Source organism: Palaemon carinicauda, chromosome 38 (genome assembly GCF_036898095.1).
Source record: "Palaemon carinicauda isolate YSFRI2023 chromosome 38, ASM3689809v2, whole genome shotgun sequence".
In the NCBI taxonomy this organism is placed as follows: Eukaryota; Metazoa; Arthropoda; class Malacostraca; order Decapoda; family Palaemonidae; genus Palaemon; species Palaemon carinicauda.
Window position 1 is genome coordinate 5604522 of NC_090762.1, and position 18380 is coordinate 5622901.

At 42.2% G+C, this 18380-nt stretch overlaps 1 protein-coding gene across 1 annotated transcript in view; it reads left to right on the top strand.

Moving 5' to 3' along the window:
* LOC137630044 (cilia- and flagella-associated protein 44-like) overlaps positions 1–18380 on the top strand; it is a 167625-nt gene that overhangs the window by 113423 nt on the left and 35822 nt on the right. Inside the window, exons 21-24 of the mRNA XM_068361535.1 lie at positions 561–624; positions 8538–8702; positions 8930–9109; positions 9260–9409. Of these exons, the coding sequence (XP_068217636.1) occupies positions 561–624; positions 8538–8702; positions 8930–9109; positions 9260–9409 (559 nt within the window). The remainder of the gene's footprint in view (positions 1–560; positions 625–8537; positions 8703–8929; positions 9110–9259; positions 9410–18380) is intronic.

Below are 18380 nucleotides of genomic sequence, written 5' to 3' on the forward strand. Positions count from 1 at the left end.
AAAACATGTATTTTCCATTGTTATTATCATTGATTTGGGTGTTTTTTAGAGGATGGATTAAATTTTTGTCTTATTTTATGAAGAAAAAATAGAATTGAGATACAAGCAAATTGACTCACGAGCTCAGTCGAGGAACGAATTATACTCGTATCTCAAATTATTACTGTATCTACCACTAATAAAGTCGACGGAATAGAGACAAACATGAATATGTTTATCACTTGAAATTATGTACCGGTACTTGCCTGGTTTGCATGATTATCTGCGACAAAGAAATAGTAATTTTTTCTTCTTTTACTAAAGAATTTTTCATTCATAATACAGGTATCTAATATTACAGATAAAAATGTGATTTAATGATCTTTGAAGGTTGTCATTTATAGAATATATTATGCAAGAGCTCTTACAGATTTCATACTCTTATTTTAGTTTACTAGTTGTTTGTTTGCTATTTATTTGTTTTTGTGCTTGAAAGATTTTTTTGAGGAAATTTTCATGGTTCCACCTAAGATCATCTAAAACTTTGTTTTTATTTTCTTATGTCTTTCAATTTCTAACAGTCGCGATGATGGAACAAGCGAAGATGATAATGAGAAGGATTCCCTTGCCAGTTTGCAGGCTCAGGTAAATCTTTTTGTGAATAGCTTAACAATTAGAATTACAACTTCAGGTAAATATTTGAGAAAATGCAGCTACGCTGTTAATTTGAACGTCCTGTAACTCTCGTTTAAGCAATATTCATTTTGATTTTCACAATGTGATGAGTTTTATTCAGTGTTGAAATGAATATGTGTAAAAACACAGCACCCAATAACATGTAATGAAGAAGTAAGTAAATCTTGACCATATTTCAATCCTCCATTTTGAATTTGCCTAATATTTTCAACCATAATATTATCAACTTGGAATAAACTCAGATTGTCATCACATTGAACGGAATTACGATTCCCTAGTTTCTTGTTGGAAAAATTTGAAACTATTCCATTTCAAGAAATCTTTATTTCTATTTCTGCTTGAACAAACTTTCTCGCATGCTCCCAAAAGTAAACCAGATGGAGATGCCAGGTCTCCCATTTGCAACAATTACTTTTGAAGTTGATCACAATCCCAGTATGATAGCTTTTAGTTAGCCCTAAGGTGTTATCTGAAATGCACTAAGACCACAAGGCCTCAGCTATAACTACCTGTTTGTGAGCACAGGGAGAGCCAAAATGAAAATATCCAAGAATACGATCTAATTTTGATTAAGGGCTGTGGTGGCCGATGTGGTAACGTCCCTGACTGGTGAACGCCAGACTGGGGTTCGAATTCGGCTCAAACTCGTTAGTTCCTTTGGTCTCTGCAACCTCACTATCCATGTGAGCTAAGGATGAGGGTTTGTGGCAGCCTAAAGATTTATCTGCTGAGTCATTAGAAGCCATTGGCTGGCCCTCCTTGGTCCTAGCCTGGGTGGAGAGGGTGCTTGGGCATCGATCGTATGGTCAGTCTCTAGGGAATTGTCCTGCTTGATAGGGAAATGTCACTGTTCCTTGCCTCTGTCATTCATGAGTGACCTTTAAACCTGTAAACCTTTATGGGAAGCGATCTCCCGAAAACCATACTAGAGCTCACTAGCATTCAAGAGGAATTTTTCTGTGGTGCAATTTCTCCAAGAATGAGTATTGAAATGTCAAATGACTTTCATCACCTACTACCTGCGGGACTTAACCAACAGGTCCTAAGACAGTTTTACGTTAGGACCTGTTTTAGCTGCTCAGCAGGTGGTATTTGACCCATAATGATACAGATCCTTTAGCATTAGCTCTGGTACTGCCATCACAGGATATGTTACAAGTAAATTAGTACATTACCTGACTATGTGAGCGGGAACAGGCCTCCCTCTTCCCTAACGGGTATGCTGAGGGGAGATCAACATTTTTCTTTTTCAGATATTTTAAAGCAAGGTGATTTCTTTACTTTACAGCTTCCCCCTGTTAGAGTGTTAAAGGTTTCTTTTTTTGCGCCTTCAAAGACCTCGTGACAGTTGACCGAGAATAATGGTGTTTCTCCTCGAACAGAGGCGGGTCTCTTGGAGGGGTCCTTTTATTCTTCAGTTCGCTCATATAGCAAATCAGGCCTTCATGTCCATAGAGGGGCTCCAGACATATGTTTTTTTCCACAGTTTTGGCCATGCAACAAGGTGCAAAACAGTAATATTACTTTTAAACAGAAATAAAAAGTGATTACCTGAATGCACCGCAGCTTCCTGTAGCATCCGCTCTTCCACACCACTGGAACACGTCATTGCTACCTCTCGCATCCACTCTTCTTCTCATGTTGTTGGCGGACAGGTGGCTACAATTTTGCAGTCTTTGGTTCATACTGAACCAAATTCCACTGGTGCTTCTGTTACCCGATGGAACCATCTTGCAGTGACTAAACTTGTTCGTAGCCCTGTAAAAACAACCAGGAAACAAGAAACTTATCAATTTCAGTTTTGACATGAAAAAGGTTGCAAAGGAATTACTCCCCCCCCCCCCCATGTTATTCTGCCATTAAGTGTAAGAGCTCACGATGAGACACTCCTGACAGATCTTTTTCCTTACACAGATCCAGTTCTGATAGAAAAACAGAATCATCGGCTTCTCTGATGCATTGTTACAGAGACTGTCACTAGTAGAGATCATGGCCCTCCTCATTCCTCTTCAGACTTTTCAGCTCATTGCACTTTCTTGAGGAAAGAATGTAAAGACGTTCAGAGCAAAGTGAAAAATTTCAGACAGTTTTTTAAGCAGGAACACAGACCATCTATATTAATACCAGATGTTAGTAGACACGTCCACTGAACTAGCCCTTGAGGTTATCCTGGATACCACCAGGGTATTCCCATTGAAAGTTTAAGCTTCTAGTACTTAAGCTTCTCACTTTATGATGATAATGAACCTGATTAGATAAATGGATGGTCTCAGTGACTTTCCTCATGCCCAAGTAACCAGTAGGCAAATTTTTCCAGAGTCCCAGAATATCCAACACTGGTTTGATGTGCCTCTCTCAGTCCAGGCAAGGGACACACTGGATCTTTGGAACAAACACCTATTTGCAGTGGAGAAGTCCTTCCAATCCGGTAGGTCTTCTAAACTGCCTCCTGCTCCTCTGTGAAGACAGAGAAAATTTTATGAGGAAGAGGCTCATCCTAGTCCCCTACCCAGAGATTCTTAGTGATAAACTCTCTAACCTCCCCTCCGCTTATATTGTATCAAGAATGCATAACATGAAGGTGGTGGCTATGTCTGCTTTTCAGGCTTGGTCCTGGCTAGACCACTGGTCTGAAGCAGTTTCCTTTTTTGCATTTTTGGAGAACATGAAAGGTCCTGATGTTGAGAAGCAATTTGAGGAATTGGTGCAGTCCAATGTCAAGACTTTGGAGTTTTTGCTTCACCGGTTTTTTCTTTCAAACAGGTGCAACAGCGTCATCTGTTACCAGAACCCTCTGACGCTCAGACCGTCAGGCGGCAGGATCAGAACCCTTTCTTTCTTTACAGGAAATACTTCTCTAGATGCAAGAGCAGAGTCCTGAGTCACCACCTGTAGGGGATGCCTTCAAAGTCATTGGACAACTTGGCAGTTCTTCTAAGCCAATCCCTGGACAGTAGATGTTCTTCGTTCAGGGTATCACATCCTGTTCACAGACTGTCACCTTCCTCTGACTATGACTCCATTGATCCCTTCATTTTATTCAAGGGGATCCCGGAAAGATCTACTCTTAGAGAAGGAAGTGTCTCAGATGCTTTACTAAGGACACAATAGAGGAGGTTTTTGACAGGTGTCCAGGTTTTTTCATCAACCTCTTCCTAGTGGAGCTGTTAGGAGGCTGGAAGCCTGTCAGACTTTTTTTTTTACTTAAATCAGTTTGTATTTTAGACCAGGTTCAAGATGGAGAATGTGAGGACAGCTCTTCAGGCCATGAGAAGAACGACTTAATGTTGACCGTAGACCTGAAAGATGCCTACTTTAAGGTTCCCATCCATAACAGATCTAGAGAATTCCTGAGATTTCCTTTCAGATACAAAATCTACCACTTCAAGGGGTTGTGTTTTGGACTGTTCACAGTCTGTTTTCCCTGGTCTCAGCCTACACCACCACACCATGGGGATCAGATTCCTAAGATATCTAGATGACTAACTTCTCATAGCAGATTCAAAGACAAAGCTTTTACTCCACAGGGATCTTCTCGATTTTTGCCAAGATTTTGGGACCCAATTGAATCTAGAAAAGTCCAGTCTTGATCTTCAGCGTCATCTTCGTTACCTTGGCATGGATTTAGATTTGGGAAGAGCCAGAGCGTATCCATCGTTAGACAGAGTACTAAGACTCAGATAAGTGGCAGCTCCATTTCTCAAAAAGGAAGCTCTCCAAGAAACTCATAGGCCATCTTACTTCCATCGAGAAGTGAGTTCTTTTCAGGAGGATGTACTTTTGCTCACTGCAGTGGACATTAAAACATCAGTGGTTGTAAGTTAGTCGTAATCTTGCTCTAAGTTCCTCCTCCAGCGTTTCTTATCTTCACAGATGCCTCTCGCCAAGGCTGGTGAGCTCACCTACGGTAATAGCAAATTTTAGGGATTAGGTCTCAAGAAGACAAGACTTTCTATATTCGGGGATCCAAGTAGTCAGAAGGATATAGACAAACCAGAAGTAGTAAATGCCAGGTCCACTAAACTAGTTCCAACACTAAGGCAATTTGGATATAGATGGAGGATGGAACATTTGAACTTATTTGATCTGCAAACTCAATGACTAAGGGGACAGTTAATAAAGGCATTCAAAATTCTTAAAGGAATAAAATATGCAGATCACAACAATCTATTTACGCTTAGCACAAATAAGTCCAGAGTTAAAGGATACAAACTTGAATTGCAGATACACCACCACTCATTGTGGTAATTTCTTTGCATACAAAATAGAAAATACATGAAACAGACTTCCAGCAGATGTAGTAAACAGTAACACAGTAAACGATTTCAAGAATAAGTAAGACAACATCATAAAACCTCTCTAAATGTTCAAACCAAATCACTACCCAAGTGCAAATGGAGTCTCTGTGGATGGACTAGAAAGTCTTTGAGACATCCAAAATCCTTGTACAGTAACTCCTTATATCAATTACCTAGAAATGAAAGTAGCCTACTTGATATTACTCCACTTTTCAGAGATGTAGAAAGGTCATTCGGTTCTGTTGATGAGCGACAACTCAACTCTAGTGACTTCGGTCAACTAGCAAGGAGGCTTCCGTATCCAACCTGCAATGCCAGCTAGCTGGGGAGATTCTCACAAGATGCAAATAAACTCGGTTCTCCTTTCCGCTAACTTCATTCCGGGAAAAAGGAATGTAATAGCTGACACTGAGCTGGCTGGGGATGACAGTTGGTCCAGAATGGTCTTTGCTTCCTCAAGTGGTGAAGAGTCTTTTGACTTTGTGTGGTTCCTCAACATTGGAGATGTCCGCAACCCATCTGAACAACTAACTCCCGTTGTATTACTGTCCAGTCTCAGATCCAGCCGAAGCAATGGAGGATGTATTTCAACACCAATGGGATGGGCTAGACTTTTACGCTTTTTAGTTTTTCTGCCTGATTTGTTAGATCGTGAACAAAGTAAGGGAGTCAGAAAATGTTAAAATAACACTGATTGTACCATGGTAGCACCATGTACAGTGGTACCTGGACCTTCTGTATCTTCTCATTGAAATTCTAAGAGAATTTCCTGTGTGGGCAAACCCTCTACAAACACCCTCACTTGAAAAAAGTTTCATGTGGCAGTCTACTGACTGTCTCTACATGGATGGAGGTTATCCAGCACCTCCTCCAAAAGAGAAGATTTTCAAGACCAACTGCGAAGCAACTTTTGGGATACCTCCTTAAGCCCTCCACAATAGTATATCAATCAAAGTGGGCACTTTTCTGCGATTGGTGTTGTAGAAGGAGAATTGCACCATTCAAGGCCACTATTCCCCTAATTACAAATTTTCTTGTGTTCCTACGAAGGGAGAAGTCTCTTTCAGTCATAGCAAAGAAAAGCTGTTGCTCAGTCTTCTTCTTCTTCTTCTTCTTCTTCTTCTTCTTCTTCTTCTTAAATGCTAAGCTACAACCCTAGTTGGAAAAGCAGGATGCTATAAGCCCAGGGGCCCCAACAGGGAAAATAGCCCAGTGAGGAAAGGAAACAAGGAAAAATAAAATATTTTAAGAACAGTAAAAATATTGAAATGAATATTTCCTATATAAACTATAAAAACATTAACAAAACAAGACGAAGAGAATCTTGATAGAACAATGTGCCCGAGTGTACCCTTAAGCAAGAGAACTCTAACCCAAGACAGTGGAAGACCATGCTACAGAGACTATGGCACTACCCAAGACTAGAAAACAATGGTTTGATTTTGGAGTGTCCTTCTCCTAGAGGAGCTGCTTACCATAGCTAAAGAGCCTCTTCTACCCTTATCAAGAGGAAAGTAGCTACTGAACAATTACAGTGCTGTAGTTAACCCCTTGGAAGAAGAAGAATTGTTTGGTAATCTCAGTGTTGTCAGGTGTCTGAGGACAGGAGAATCTGTAAAGAATAAGCCAGGTTACCCTCCTTAGGAACTAAAACCCCCATCTTGGAGTGTGATTAAGGTTCTAAGGTCCCTCAAGATGGCACCTTACGAACCACTTCATCGGGTTTCTTGTAGTAATCTTACTTTGAAGACAGTATTTCTACTAGCCTTAGCCTCCTCAAAAATAGTGAGTGAACCTCATGGTTTATCTTATCTGATATCACACTCAAAGTGATGGAAGGACCTGTCCTTTACCTTTGTTCCCAGGTTTGTGTCAAAGAACCAGAATCCTTCAATTTTAGACAATCAATTTGACTCCCTTTCCATCTCGGCTATCAAAGAGGTACCTGATGATCTTGACAATCTGTTACTTTGTCCTGTAAGGACAGTCCAACATTATCTGAAGAGAAGTGCTCCATTTCGTCATAAAATGCCTTACTCATCATTGAGTAGGGGTCGTAGCAATGAGAGAGAACTAACCAAAAACACTGTCTCCTTTTGACTGAGGAAGGTTATTTTCAAAACTTATAGATATTTTAAAGAAGTGCTACCTGGGGCCTCTCATAGTGCTCAGGATATACATGATGCTGCTGCAACCCTAGCATTCCACAAGAACCCCTCAGTAGCCCGAGTCCTTATTGCTGTGATCTGGAAAAGACAGACCACCTTTATGGCTCACTATCTTGAGGACTGTGCCCATAGATCATGAGACACTTTCTCTTTCTGGTTCAATAGTGGCTTCTCAAAAGATATTTTATAACATACCCTTACAAAACGACCAACGTTTTTTCACGTCATTGGTTATTCCCAAAATAAGCGAATGTGTGACTGGAATGAATGAGTTTCTTCCCCCTTTATCTCTGCTTTGATGTACCTTAACCAGGAATACCTGCTTGGAAGGGACCCTTGTACAGGTAAGAATTTCCTTGTGATATTTAGTTGTAATTTAGATTAAGTTACAATATAATTCCCTTTTTTTAAACTTAATATAACCTTGTCAAGTCAGTGATATCCTCGTTTACCTTAAGGTAGATACAGTACTTAGACCCTACCTTTTATTATACGAGCCAGTCTCAGATATCATCTGTATATAATTGGGTTAGGGCTAATCAGATGCCTGTTTAGCTCATGAGACATCCTCCCACCTTGGTCTACCTGCTAAATCATCAGCAGTCCTAGCTTGGGTGAAGAGGGGCTTGGGTGCTGATCATATGTAAATATAGTCAGTCTCTAGGGTATTGTCCTGCTTTCTAGGGCAATGTCCCTGTCTCTTGCCTCTGCCTTTCATGAGGGGCCTTTAAACCTTTAAGGAAGACTAGGGTTTGTATTTGTTTATGAACAAACCACAAATTTTCAAAACAATTTGTATTTTTCTTAACTATAAAAACCTGAGTCATTTATTTTAATGTCCCACTTCATCCAACCCCTCAAATATTCACCATATTGAAAGTGAACAGCCTTGATGAGGCTCCAGTGCTTGCCCGCAGCATGAGTGAACAGCTGATAACCACAGAATTTTACCAGCATCCCAAAAATACTGTCTTTCTGGTCACAGCCAAACAATTTAGGAGTAAAAGCCCCTATAAATGACTCAGGTTTCTATAGTTAGAAAAAATACTAATTGTCTTAAAAATTTGTAGTTTTTCCTAGTCATACAAACCTGTGTCCTTTAATGTAACTTCCCTCCTTCCACCCTTCTGAGTCCTAGGTAAAAGTAGCAAAATTGAATAGAGAACAGACTGCGAGGCCCACTCCCTCACTGGTCGCGTAATTGTTCATTATCCATTTTCAGTGACTGATTCCAGCTCATGCTAAAGTAATCTCCCAAATTAAAAGACTCGGTTTTGTATGGCTTGGAAAAATACAAAATTACTTTCAAAATATTATTTTTTAGGTATTGGTTCCTTTTGTGAACCTGTGTAGAGAATTTTATGTCAACTCTAAATATTGGATTTCTTTTTATCAGGTTCGTGAAATCATAGAGCGTGTGGGTGCTGCAGGACGAGGTGTTGGTGGTGAAGGTGGACTCTCTGAAGCTGATCTTGATGTTGGAAGGGAGTTGAAGTGGAGAAGATCTGCCCTTAATCGCCTTGAAGGGTACCAGGCAAAAGAAGATGCCAGAGGTGCTCAGGTATGTTTTTTTTTATCTTTTCTTTGGTCCCTTCTAAGTCTGTGCAAAACGTATTTATTTCTGAGCTGACTTATGTTTCTGAAATAATAACTTTATTTTCTAAAATTTTAATCTAATGATGATTATTCAAGATACCCATTTTTATCCTAATTGTGAAAGGTTGTGCATGACCTTTGACAATATATTTGAGGTTGTATTTCTAACCATATTAATATTGCATCATACAGTTGACATCATACAAGGTAGACCACAACCTGCCTCTTACAAATGAGGGTGATAATGGAAATAGTCAGGGTATGCAAGGCGAGGAGGACCATGACCAAGTCATCAAGGATGAAGTTATTGTTCCGCCAGCCAGTGTCACTGTTGAAGAAGTCGAAAGCAAGCTGTGGAGTCTTCTGGGATTGGTAAAGTTTATGTACAACTAAATGAGTCAACTTATTAGTATTGCACATTCCCCTCACATCGTCAATGGTTACTCAAATTTTTTTTGGCTTACAGTATGCTATTATTAAGCCTAGGACAAATGTATACATCTTAAATGTAAACATTTCCAGGTTGAAGGAGAGAGCAAAAAATCTAGGAAGAGGCTAGAAGAAGCAGCTGCAACTCAGTTGACAGTTTTAGAGCAAGTGAATCTGCATCGGGCAGAATGGGGTCACCCGGCCCTTAATCTGACTCATCAGCAACTCCATCTAAGTGTCAAGGTTAGTGAGTTAACTAATGTACAGCTTTAAAAAAAAAAAACAGGATGTGTGATATATAGGTGGAATTCTAATTATATAAAATGAATTACTAAAGCCACATAAAATATTGATAAAAGGTTTAGTAGTTATGAAAACTTGAGAAAATATGCAGTAGAACAAAGAACAAAAAACTACCAAATACCTAAATAGATACTAAAAACATGCACAATCTTATATAAAAAGATTTATGAGTAAAGCTATTTACGGAACTTTTTAAAATTTACTGACACTGGTGCTAAAGTTAGAGTTTGATAAAGCACTCATCAGTAGTCATGTTGAATGCTGGGTTTCTGAACATAAGATGATTGAATTGGGGTCCTTTATTTGGTTGTAATAATCAGGTTATGAATACAGTACCTGTATATGATAACAATAATATCTTTTTATTAAAATGAGGAATTAATCCCAGAAGTTAAAGTTGATACCTTTTCCTTAACCCTTTTACCCCCAAAGGACGTACTGGTACGTTTCACAAAAGCCATCCCTTTACCCCCATGGACGTACCGGTACGTTCTTGCAAAAAATGCTATAAAAATTTGTTTTTCATATTTTTCGATAATTTTTTGAGAAAATTCAGGCATTTTCCAAGAGAATGAGACCAACCTGACCTCTCTATGACCAAAATTAAGGCTGTTATAGCAATTTAAAAAAAAATATACTGCAAAATGTGCTGGGAAAAAAATAACCCCCTGGGGGTTAAGGGTTGGAAATTTCCAAATACCCCGGGGGTAAAAGGGTTAACTTAGCAACCCTTATTTAAAGGATATCACTTGCTGTAAAGAGATTTGGTTTGTTTGTCTTAATAATTGCAATATATTTAGATATGTGTGGGTTTAAAGGTTTAAAGGCTGATCATGAATGGCAGAGGCAAGGGGCAATGACATTACCCTTGCAAGCAGGACAATTCCTTAGAGACTGACCATATATTCATATTCATATGATCAGCGTCCAAGCCCCCTCTCCATCCAAGCTGGGACCAGGAAGGGCCAGGCAATGGCTGCTAATGACTCAGCAGGTAGATCTATAGGCTCCCCAAAACTCCCCGTCCTTAGCTCACAAGGATGGTAAGGCTGCAGTTACTAAAGGAACTAATGAGTTTGAGCGGGACTCAAACGCCAGTCTGGCAATCACCAGTCAGGGACGTTACCACAACTGCATGGTCTGTGATATATCTTTTCCAGTTTGGTATTGTTTGTTGAGTGATGAAAGATAGAATAAATGTTTATTGAAAACTAGTAAATACCCCGACTGCTGATACTGGTTCTAATATTAGTACTGTATTTCTTTTCATAGTTGAAGGACAGGTGAAATTGGAAATGGGAACAGTGAATGCATGAAAATCCCCTTGGAAGAGAAAGGAAAAAATCAAGATTAATATTAAAGGATCCATTATTGAGAATGTCATGTAGTACAATATATTTTTCAATATTTAACTTAGCCGGTGATTATAATAGCTGCAACTCTGTTGCTCGACAGAAAACTCTATGGTAAAAATCGCCAGCGACCGCTACACAGGTTGCGGGTGTGCCCAACAGCGCCATCTGTCGTCCAGATACCCAGTACTCAATGTAAACAAAGAACTCAATTTTCTCTCTGTCGTGCTACCGACAAGACGTACTTACTCGCTGTTGCTAAACTGGATTTGTTTTCACAACTAATTGGTGAAGTACATTATTCTAGTTTTGAGCTTTCGCTGTGCAGGCTTTCTCTTCGCAAATCCTTGAACTCTTTTTGATTACGGATTCTTTGTTGATGACTTTTTGATAGTTTTTGAATTCCCCTTTGACCAATTCAAAATGGCTGACCCTTCACAAGTCCCAAAATTTAGGAAGTGCAATGCTAGGGACTGTTCAAGGCGTCTTCCGAAGGCCTCTATCGACCCTCACACTGTTTGTTCCAATTGTCGGGATAAAACCTGTCAATTGGAAGATCGATGTGAGGAGTGCGTTGGGCTTTCGGAATTCGATTTTATCGAATTCCAAAAGTATACACGTAGGCTAGAGAGAGATAGAGTTAGGAGAAGTTCCTCTCGTTCTATTGACATTTCCTCTCCTCATGCCCCACAACCTATTCCTTCCCCTGTAGTGATTGCTCCTAATCCCCCTTCTGGCACTCAGGAACCTTCGATGGCTGATATGATGCGTGCCATCCAAGCTCTGGGTGAGAGAGTTGAGTCCCTGGCTAGTGACCGTAATCAGCTCATGGCGGATGTGAAGGAGCTGAAGTGTAAAAGTGCAGTGGGAAGTGTTAAAGTGAGTGATAGTGTTGTGGATAGTGTTGCGCTTGAGGGTTCGTCTGTTCGTGCCTGTCGTCCTCCTAGTCCGGGACCTCTTGCAAGCTCCCAAGTCCAGGGGAGAAGCAATGTCGTACGACAAATGGGTTCGAGAGGCTTTAATCAGCGAACAGACGTTCCCTCCGTGGTATCGGGCGTATCTACCCAAGATCGCCCCTGCCTAACAAAGACGAGAGAGCCCATTTATACCTCGTCTTCGGAAGGTGTTTCTCGCAAGAAACCATGGACCAAGGTCTCACGACCGTTAAAACGCAAGTCGGTCCCTTCCGCACAAGTCCAACGGCCCAGCTGTAGCCACTGGGTCAGTTCGGACTCGCTGCAGTCATCCGATGACTGCTCACCTCCTAAGAGAGGCAAAGCGGTACCGCTTCAGACAGTTACACCGTCTGTCGCCGCACCTGCTCCTGTAGACCCTAAGTGGTCTTTACTGCAAGACATGCAGTCTCAGCTAACGTCACTTATGCAGGACTTTCGTGCGGAGAAGGTTGCTGCCGCACCAGCTAGTGCAGCTCCTTGCCTACAACCACCCACACGATCGGTTGTGCGTCCTGGGGACGCTGAGGTAACCTTCTCACGCACTCCAGTTGAGAGAGTTCCGCCACCCATGCGTTCCAGTGTGATCTGCCAGCCGCATGTTGACGTTCAGCGACGCACGGAGGTATCCGTTGACGTTCGTGAGGTTCAACAACCGTCAGAGTTGTTTTGTTTTGACTCGGTGCGTCAACCTCCGCAACCCAGTGTGGTTGCCACTGCTCACCCACATCAGTCTAGACAGTCTGGAGTAGACGCTGTGCGTCCCCGCGCTGCTATGGTTGTTGCCAGCTCACAGACTGGGCAGCAGTTCCATGACGTTGCGTCCGGCTCAGTCACGCATGCACCCGTGCGACCGGACTCAGCTAACCAGCCGTTACCCACTCCGTTGCCGTTCCCTCATCAGTTCTCGGATGAGGGACTTTCTGATGATGATGGTGCTGCACACGTAGATGAACCGCATTCAGAACTGGACGAGCCTAAGTCTACGCAACCCTCTTTGGACTTTAGGAAAGTTTTGGCCCTGTTCAAAGAGATGTTTCCGGACCAGTTTGTGTCTGTGGCTCCGCGCTCTCCTCCGTCAGAGTTTGTGTTAGGCATGCCGTCAACCACTCCTGCCTTTACTAGACTCGTACTCGCACGCTCGTCCAAGAGAGCTTTACGAGTGATGGGAGAATGGCTGCAGTCCAAAAAGAGTTTAGGGAAGACAGCCTTTACGTTTCCCCCTGCTAGACTCTCTTCTAGATCGAGCGTCTGGTATGCCACGGGAGAAGTTCTCGGCTTGGGAGTTCCTGCCTCTGCCCAGGGCGACTTCTCAAGTCTTGTAGACTCTCCCCGCCGCCTAGCCATGAGACGCTCAAAGATATGTTGGTCATCTTCGGACCTGGACCACCTTTTGAAAGGTATATTTAGAGCCTTCGAGGTTTTTAACTTTTTAGACTGGTGTCTAGGAGCCCTAAGCAGAAAGATCTCTCCGACAGAGAAGGAGACTTCCTTGCTCATTATGTCCTGCATGGACAAGGCCGTACGTGATGGGTTTAATGAGCTTGCTGCATCTTTTGTGTCCGGAGTCCTTAAGAAGCGTGAGAACCTATGCTCATTCCTTTCAGCTGGAGTTACACCATGCCAGAGATCCGAACTTCTGTTTGCTCCTCTTTCCAAGTGCCTTTTTCCAGAGGACCTGATTAAGGAGATTGCCGATTCTTTGATACAGAAGGATACTCACGATCTTGTTGCGTCCTCTGCTCGCAAAGCCACCCCTTTGCCTACCTTGTCAGCTAGACCAAGGATGGACACTCCAGCGTCCCGTTTTATTCCGCCCTTTTGTGGCAGAGCCTCCAGCAGAGGAGGTGCTCGTGCCGAAGGGAGACGTGGAAAGAAGAAAGGAACCAAGTCCTTTAAGGGCAGAGTCTGACTGCCAGCTTCTTCAGACAGCAGTGGGAGCCAGACTCAAGAACTTCTGGCAGACCTGGGAAAAGAGAGGCGCAGATGCACAATCTGTGAAGTTGCTCAGAGAGGGGTACAAGATCCCGTTTGTACGAAAACCCCCTCTAGCAACGTCTCCCATCGATCTCTCTCCCAGGTACAGAGAGGAAGACAAGAGACGAGCATTGAAACAGGAAGTGTCTCTCTTACTAGAGAAGGGAGCAGTAGTCAAAGTCCTGGACCATCAAACCCCGGGATTCTACAACCGTCTCTTCTTGGTGTCAAAGAAGACAGGAGGGTGGAGGCCGGTGCTAGACGTCAGTGCGCTGAATGTCTTTGTCACAAAGCAGACGTTCTCCATGGAGACCACAAAGTCGGTTCTAGCAGCGGTCAGAAGGGAAGACTGGATGGTCTCGTTAGACCTAAGGGACGCCTACTTCCACGTCCCCATCCACCCGGACTCCCAACCTTTTCTGAGATTCGTTTTCGAAAAGGTTGTCTACCAGTTTCAAGCCTTGTGCTTTGGCCTAAGCACAGCTCCTCTTGTGTTTACGAGGCTGATGAGGAATGTAGCCAAATTCCTTCATTTAGCGGACATCCGAGCCTCCCTCTATTTGGACGACTGGCTTCTCAGAGCTTCTTCCAGTCGTCGCTGTCTGAAGGATCTAAAGTGGACTCTAGATCTGACCAAGGAATTGGGTCTCCTTGTCAATATGGAAAAGTCACAAGTGGTCCCATCCCAAACTATTGTATATTTAGGGATGGAGATTCACAGTCTAGCTTTTCGGGCTTTTCCGTCGGCCCCCAGAACAAGCCAAGCCCAGTTATGCATCCAGAACATGCTGAAGAAGGAACGATGTTCAGTCAGGAAGTGGATGAGTCTGATAGGGACGCTATCATCCCTGGAACAGTTCGTGTCATTAGGAAGACTACACCTCCGTCCTCTTCAATATCACCTAGCATTTCACTGGAAAAAGGACAAGACGCTAGAAGCGGTCTCGATCCCCATTTCCGAGAAGATGAAGTCTTGCCTGACATGGTGGAAGGACAGTATCAGCCTCAGAGAGGGTCTGCCCCTGGCTGTTCAGACTCCCAACCACGTTCTCTTCTCGGACGCATCGGACGTAGGCTGGGGCGCGACATTAGACGGTCGGGAATGCTCGGGAATATGGAACTCGAGTCAAAGGACAATGCATATCAACTGCAAGGAGCTACTGGCAGTACATCTGGCCTTGAAAAGCTTCAAGTCTCTCCTTCAAGGCAAAGTGGTGGAGGTGAACTCGGACAACACCACAGCTTTGGCGTACATCTCCAAGCAAGGAGGGACCCACTCACTGACGTTGTACGAGATCGCAAGGGACCTCCTCACCTGGTCAAAAGGTCTAAACATTTCGCTAGTAACGAGGTTCATCCAAGGCAACTTGAATGTCATGGCAGATTGTCTCAGTCGGAAGGGACAAATCATTCCAACAGAATGGACCCTCCACAAGGATGTATGCAAGAGACTTTGGGCCACCTGGGGCCAGCCAACCATAGATCTCTTCGCAACCTCGATGACCAAGAGGCTCCCAATATATTGCTCACCAATCCCGGACCCAGCAGCAGTTCATATAGATGCCTTTCTCCTAGATTGGTCACATCTAGATCTATATGCATTCCCTCCGTTCAAGATTGTCAACAAGGTACTGCAGAAGTTCGCCTCTCACGAAGGGACAAGGTTGACGCTAGTTGCTCCCCTCTGGCCCGCGAGAGAATGGTTCACCGAGGTACTTCGATGGCTAGTAGACGTTCCCAGAACTCTTCCTCTAAGGGTGGACCTTCTACGTCAGCCACACGTAAGGAAGGTACACCAAGGCCTCCACGCTCTTCGTCTGACTGCCTTCAGACTATCGAAAGACTCGAGAGCTAGAGGCTTTTCGAAGGAGGCAGCCAGAGCGATTGCTAGAGCAAGGAGAACATCCACCCTTAGAGTCTACCAGTCGAAGTGGGAAGTCTTCCGAAACTGGTGCAAGTCAGTATCTGTATCCTCGACCAGTACCTCTGTAACTCAAATAGCTGACTTCCTCTTATACCTGAGGAAAGAACGATCTCTTTCAGCTCCCACTATCAAGGGTTACAGAAGCATGTTGGCATCAGTCTTCCGTCACAGAGGCTTAGATCTTTCCAACAATAAAGATCTACAGGACCTCCTTAAGTCTTTTGAGACCACGAAGGAGCGTCGTTTGGTTACACCTGGTTGGAATTTAGACGTGGTACTAAGATTCCTCATGTCAGACAGGTTCGAGCCGCTACATTCAGCCTCCCTAAAAGATCTCACCTTAAAGACTCTTTTCCTGGTATGCTTAGCCACAGCTAAAAGAGTCAGTGAGATTCATGCCTTCAGCAAGAACATCGGATTTTCATCTGAAACGGCTACATGTTCTCTACAACTTGGTTTTCTAGCCAAAAACGAGCTGCCTTCTCGACCTTGGCCGAAATCGTTCGATATTCCAAGCTTATGGAATATGGTTGGAAATGAACTAGAAAGAGTCTTATGCCCTGTGAGAGCTCTTAAGTTCTATTTAAAACGAACTACAGTGAACCCTCGTTTATCGCGGTAGATAGGTTCCAGTCGCGGCCGCGATAGGTGAAAATCCGCGAAGTAGTGACACCATATTTACCTATTTATTCAACATGTATATTCAGACTTTTAAAACCTTCCCTTGTACGTAGTACTGTTAACAAACTACCCTTTAATGTACAGAACACTTAATGCATGTACTACAATAGCCTAAACTAAAACAGGCACAAATATTAAAGGTGATTTTATATCATGCATTTCCTAAACATGCTAAAAAGCACGATAAAAAATGGCAACCAATGTTTTGTTTACATTTATCTCTGATCATAATGTAGAAACAAACTGGAGGTAGAGCTTTGCTTATTACCCAGACATATTTCCCATACTTTTCCCTTAGAACTACTGTACATCACATCTTCCTACTTTAGATATATAGATATATATATATATATATATATATATATATATATATATATATATATATATATATATATATGTGTGTGTGTGTGTGTGTGTGTGTGTGTATATATATATATATATATATATATATATATATATATATATATATATATATATATATATATATATATATTTATATGTATACACATATACATACCTACATATATACATAAATACATGCATACATATATATACAGTATATATATATATTACTGTATATATATGGGTTATGGAAAAAATCCGCGAAGTGGTGAATCCGCGATGGTCGAACCGCGAAGTAGCGAGGGTTCACTGTAAACCTTTACGAGGCCTGTCTGAAGCTTTATGGTGTTCAGTTAAGAAACCATCTTTGCCTATGTCAAAGAATGCTTTATCCTATTTTATCAGACTGTTAATACGAGAAGCTCATTCCCATCTGAGTGAGGAAGACCAAGCTTTGCTGAAGGTAAAGACACACGAAGTTAGAGCTGTCGCAACTTCCGTGGCCTTTAAACAAAATAGATCTCTGCGAAGTATAATGGACGCAACCTATTGGAGAAGCAAGTCAGTGTTCGCGTCTTTTTATCTTAAGGATGTCCAGTCTCTTTACGAGGACTGCTACACTCTGGGACCATTCGTAGCAGCGAGTGCAGTAGTGGGTGAGGGCTCAACCACTACAATTCCCTAATTCCATAACCTTTTTAATCTTTCTCTTGAAATGTTTTTATTGTTGTTTTTGGGTTGTCCGGAAGGCTAAGAAGCCTTTCGCATCCTGGTTGATTTGGCGGGTGGTCAAAGTCATTTCTTGAGAAGCGCCTAGATTAGGGGTTTTGATGAGGTCCTGTTGTATGGGTTGCAACCCTTGATACTTCAGATCCTAGGGGTCGATCAGCATCCTAAGAGGATCGCGAGGCTCCGTAAGGAAGACGTACTTAAAAAGGCAGAGTAATTGTTCAAGTCGACTTCCTTACCAGGTACCTATTTATTTTGTTTTTGTTATTTTGATAACTTCTAAAATGAAATAAAAATTCTTAGCTCATAATAATGTAAACATATTTTGCTGGTCTCTACCCACCCCCCTGGGTGTGAATCAGCTATTATAATCACCGGCTAAGTTAAATATTGAAAAATGTTATTTTGATAATAAAATAAATTTTTGAATATACTTACCCGGTGATTATAAATTAAAGGACCCTCCCTTCCTCCCCAATAGAGACGCAATGGAACGAGGAGAAAATTGAGTTCTTTGTTTACATTGAGTACTGGGTATCTGGACGACAGATGGCACTGTTGGGCACACCCGCAACCTGTGTAGCGATCGCTGGCGAATTTTACCTTAGAGTTTTCTGTCGAGCAACAGAGTTGCAGCTATTATAATCACCGGGTAAGTATATTAAAAAATTTATTTTATTATCAAAATAACATATTGAATTAAAGAAAAGTATTCTCCATTTTATCAGGTAGGGATACTGAGAGGTGCTTCATCCTAATCCGTGGGTACTGACTGTAGTCAAAGAAAATCCCCAAATTTCTCTATCCCTGAGTCCTCACCTTTCCACGGGACCAATCCAAGTTAACTAGAAAATACAACAAGGGCACTCATTATTAATCAAGAGATTGTGAAAGTTTTGGGAATAATTTTATGTATTATATTTGATAGACAAGGTATTAAACCTCTTGTTAGG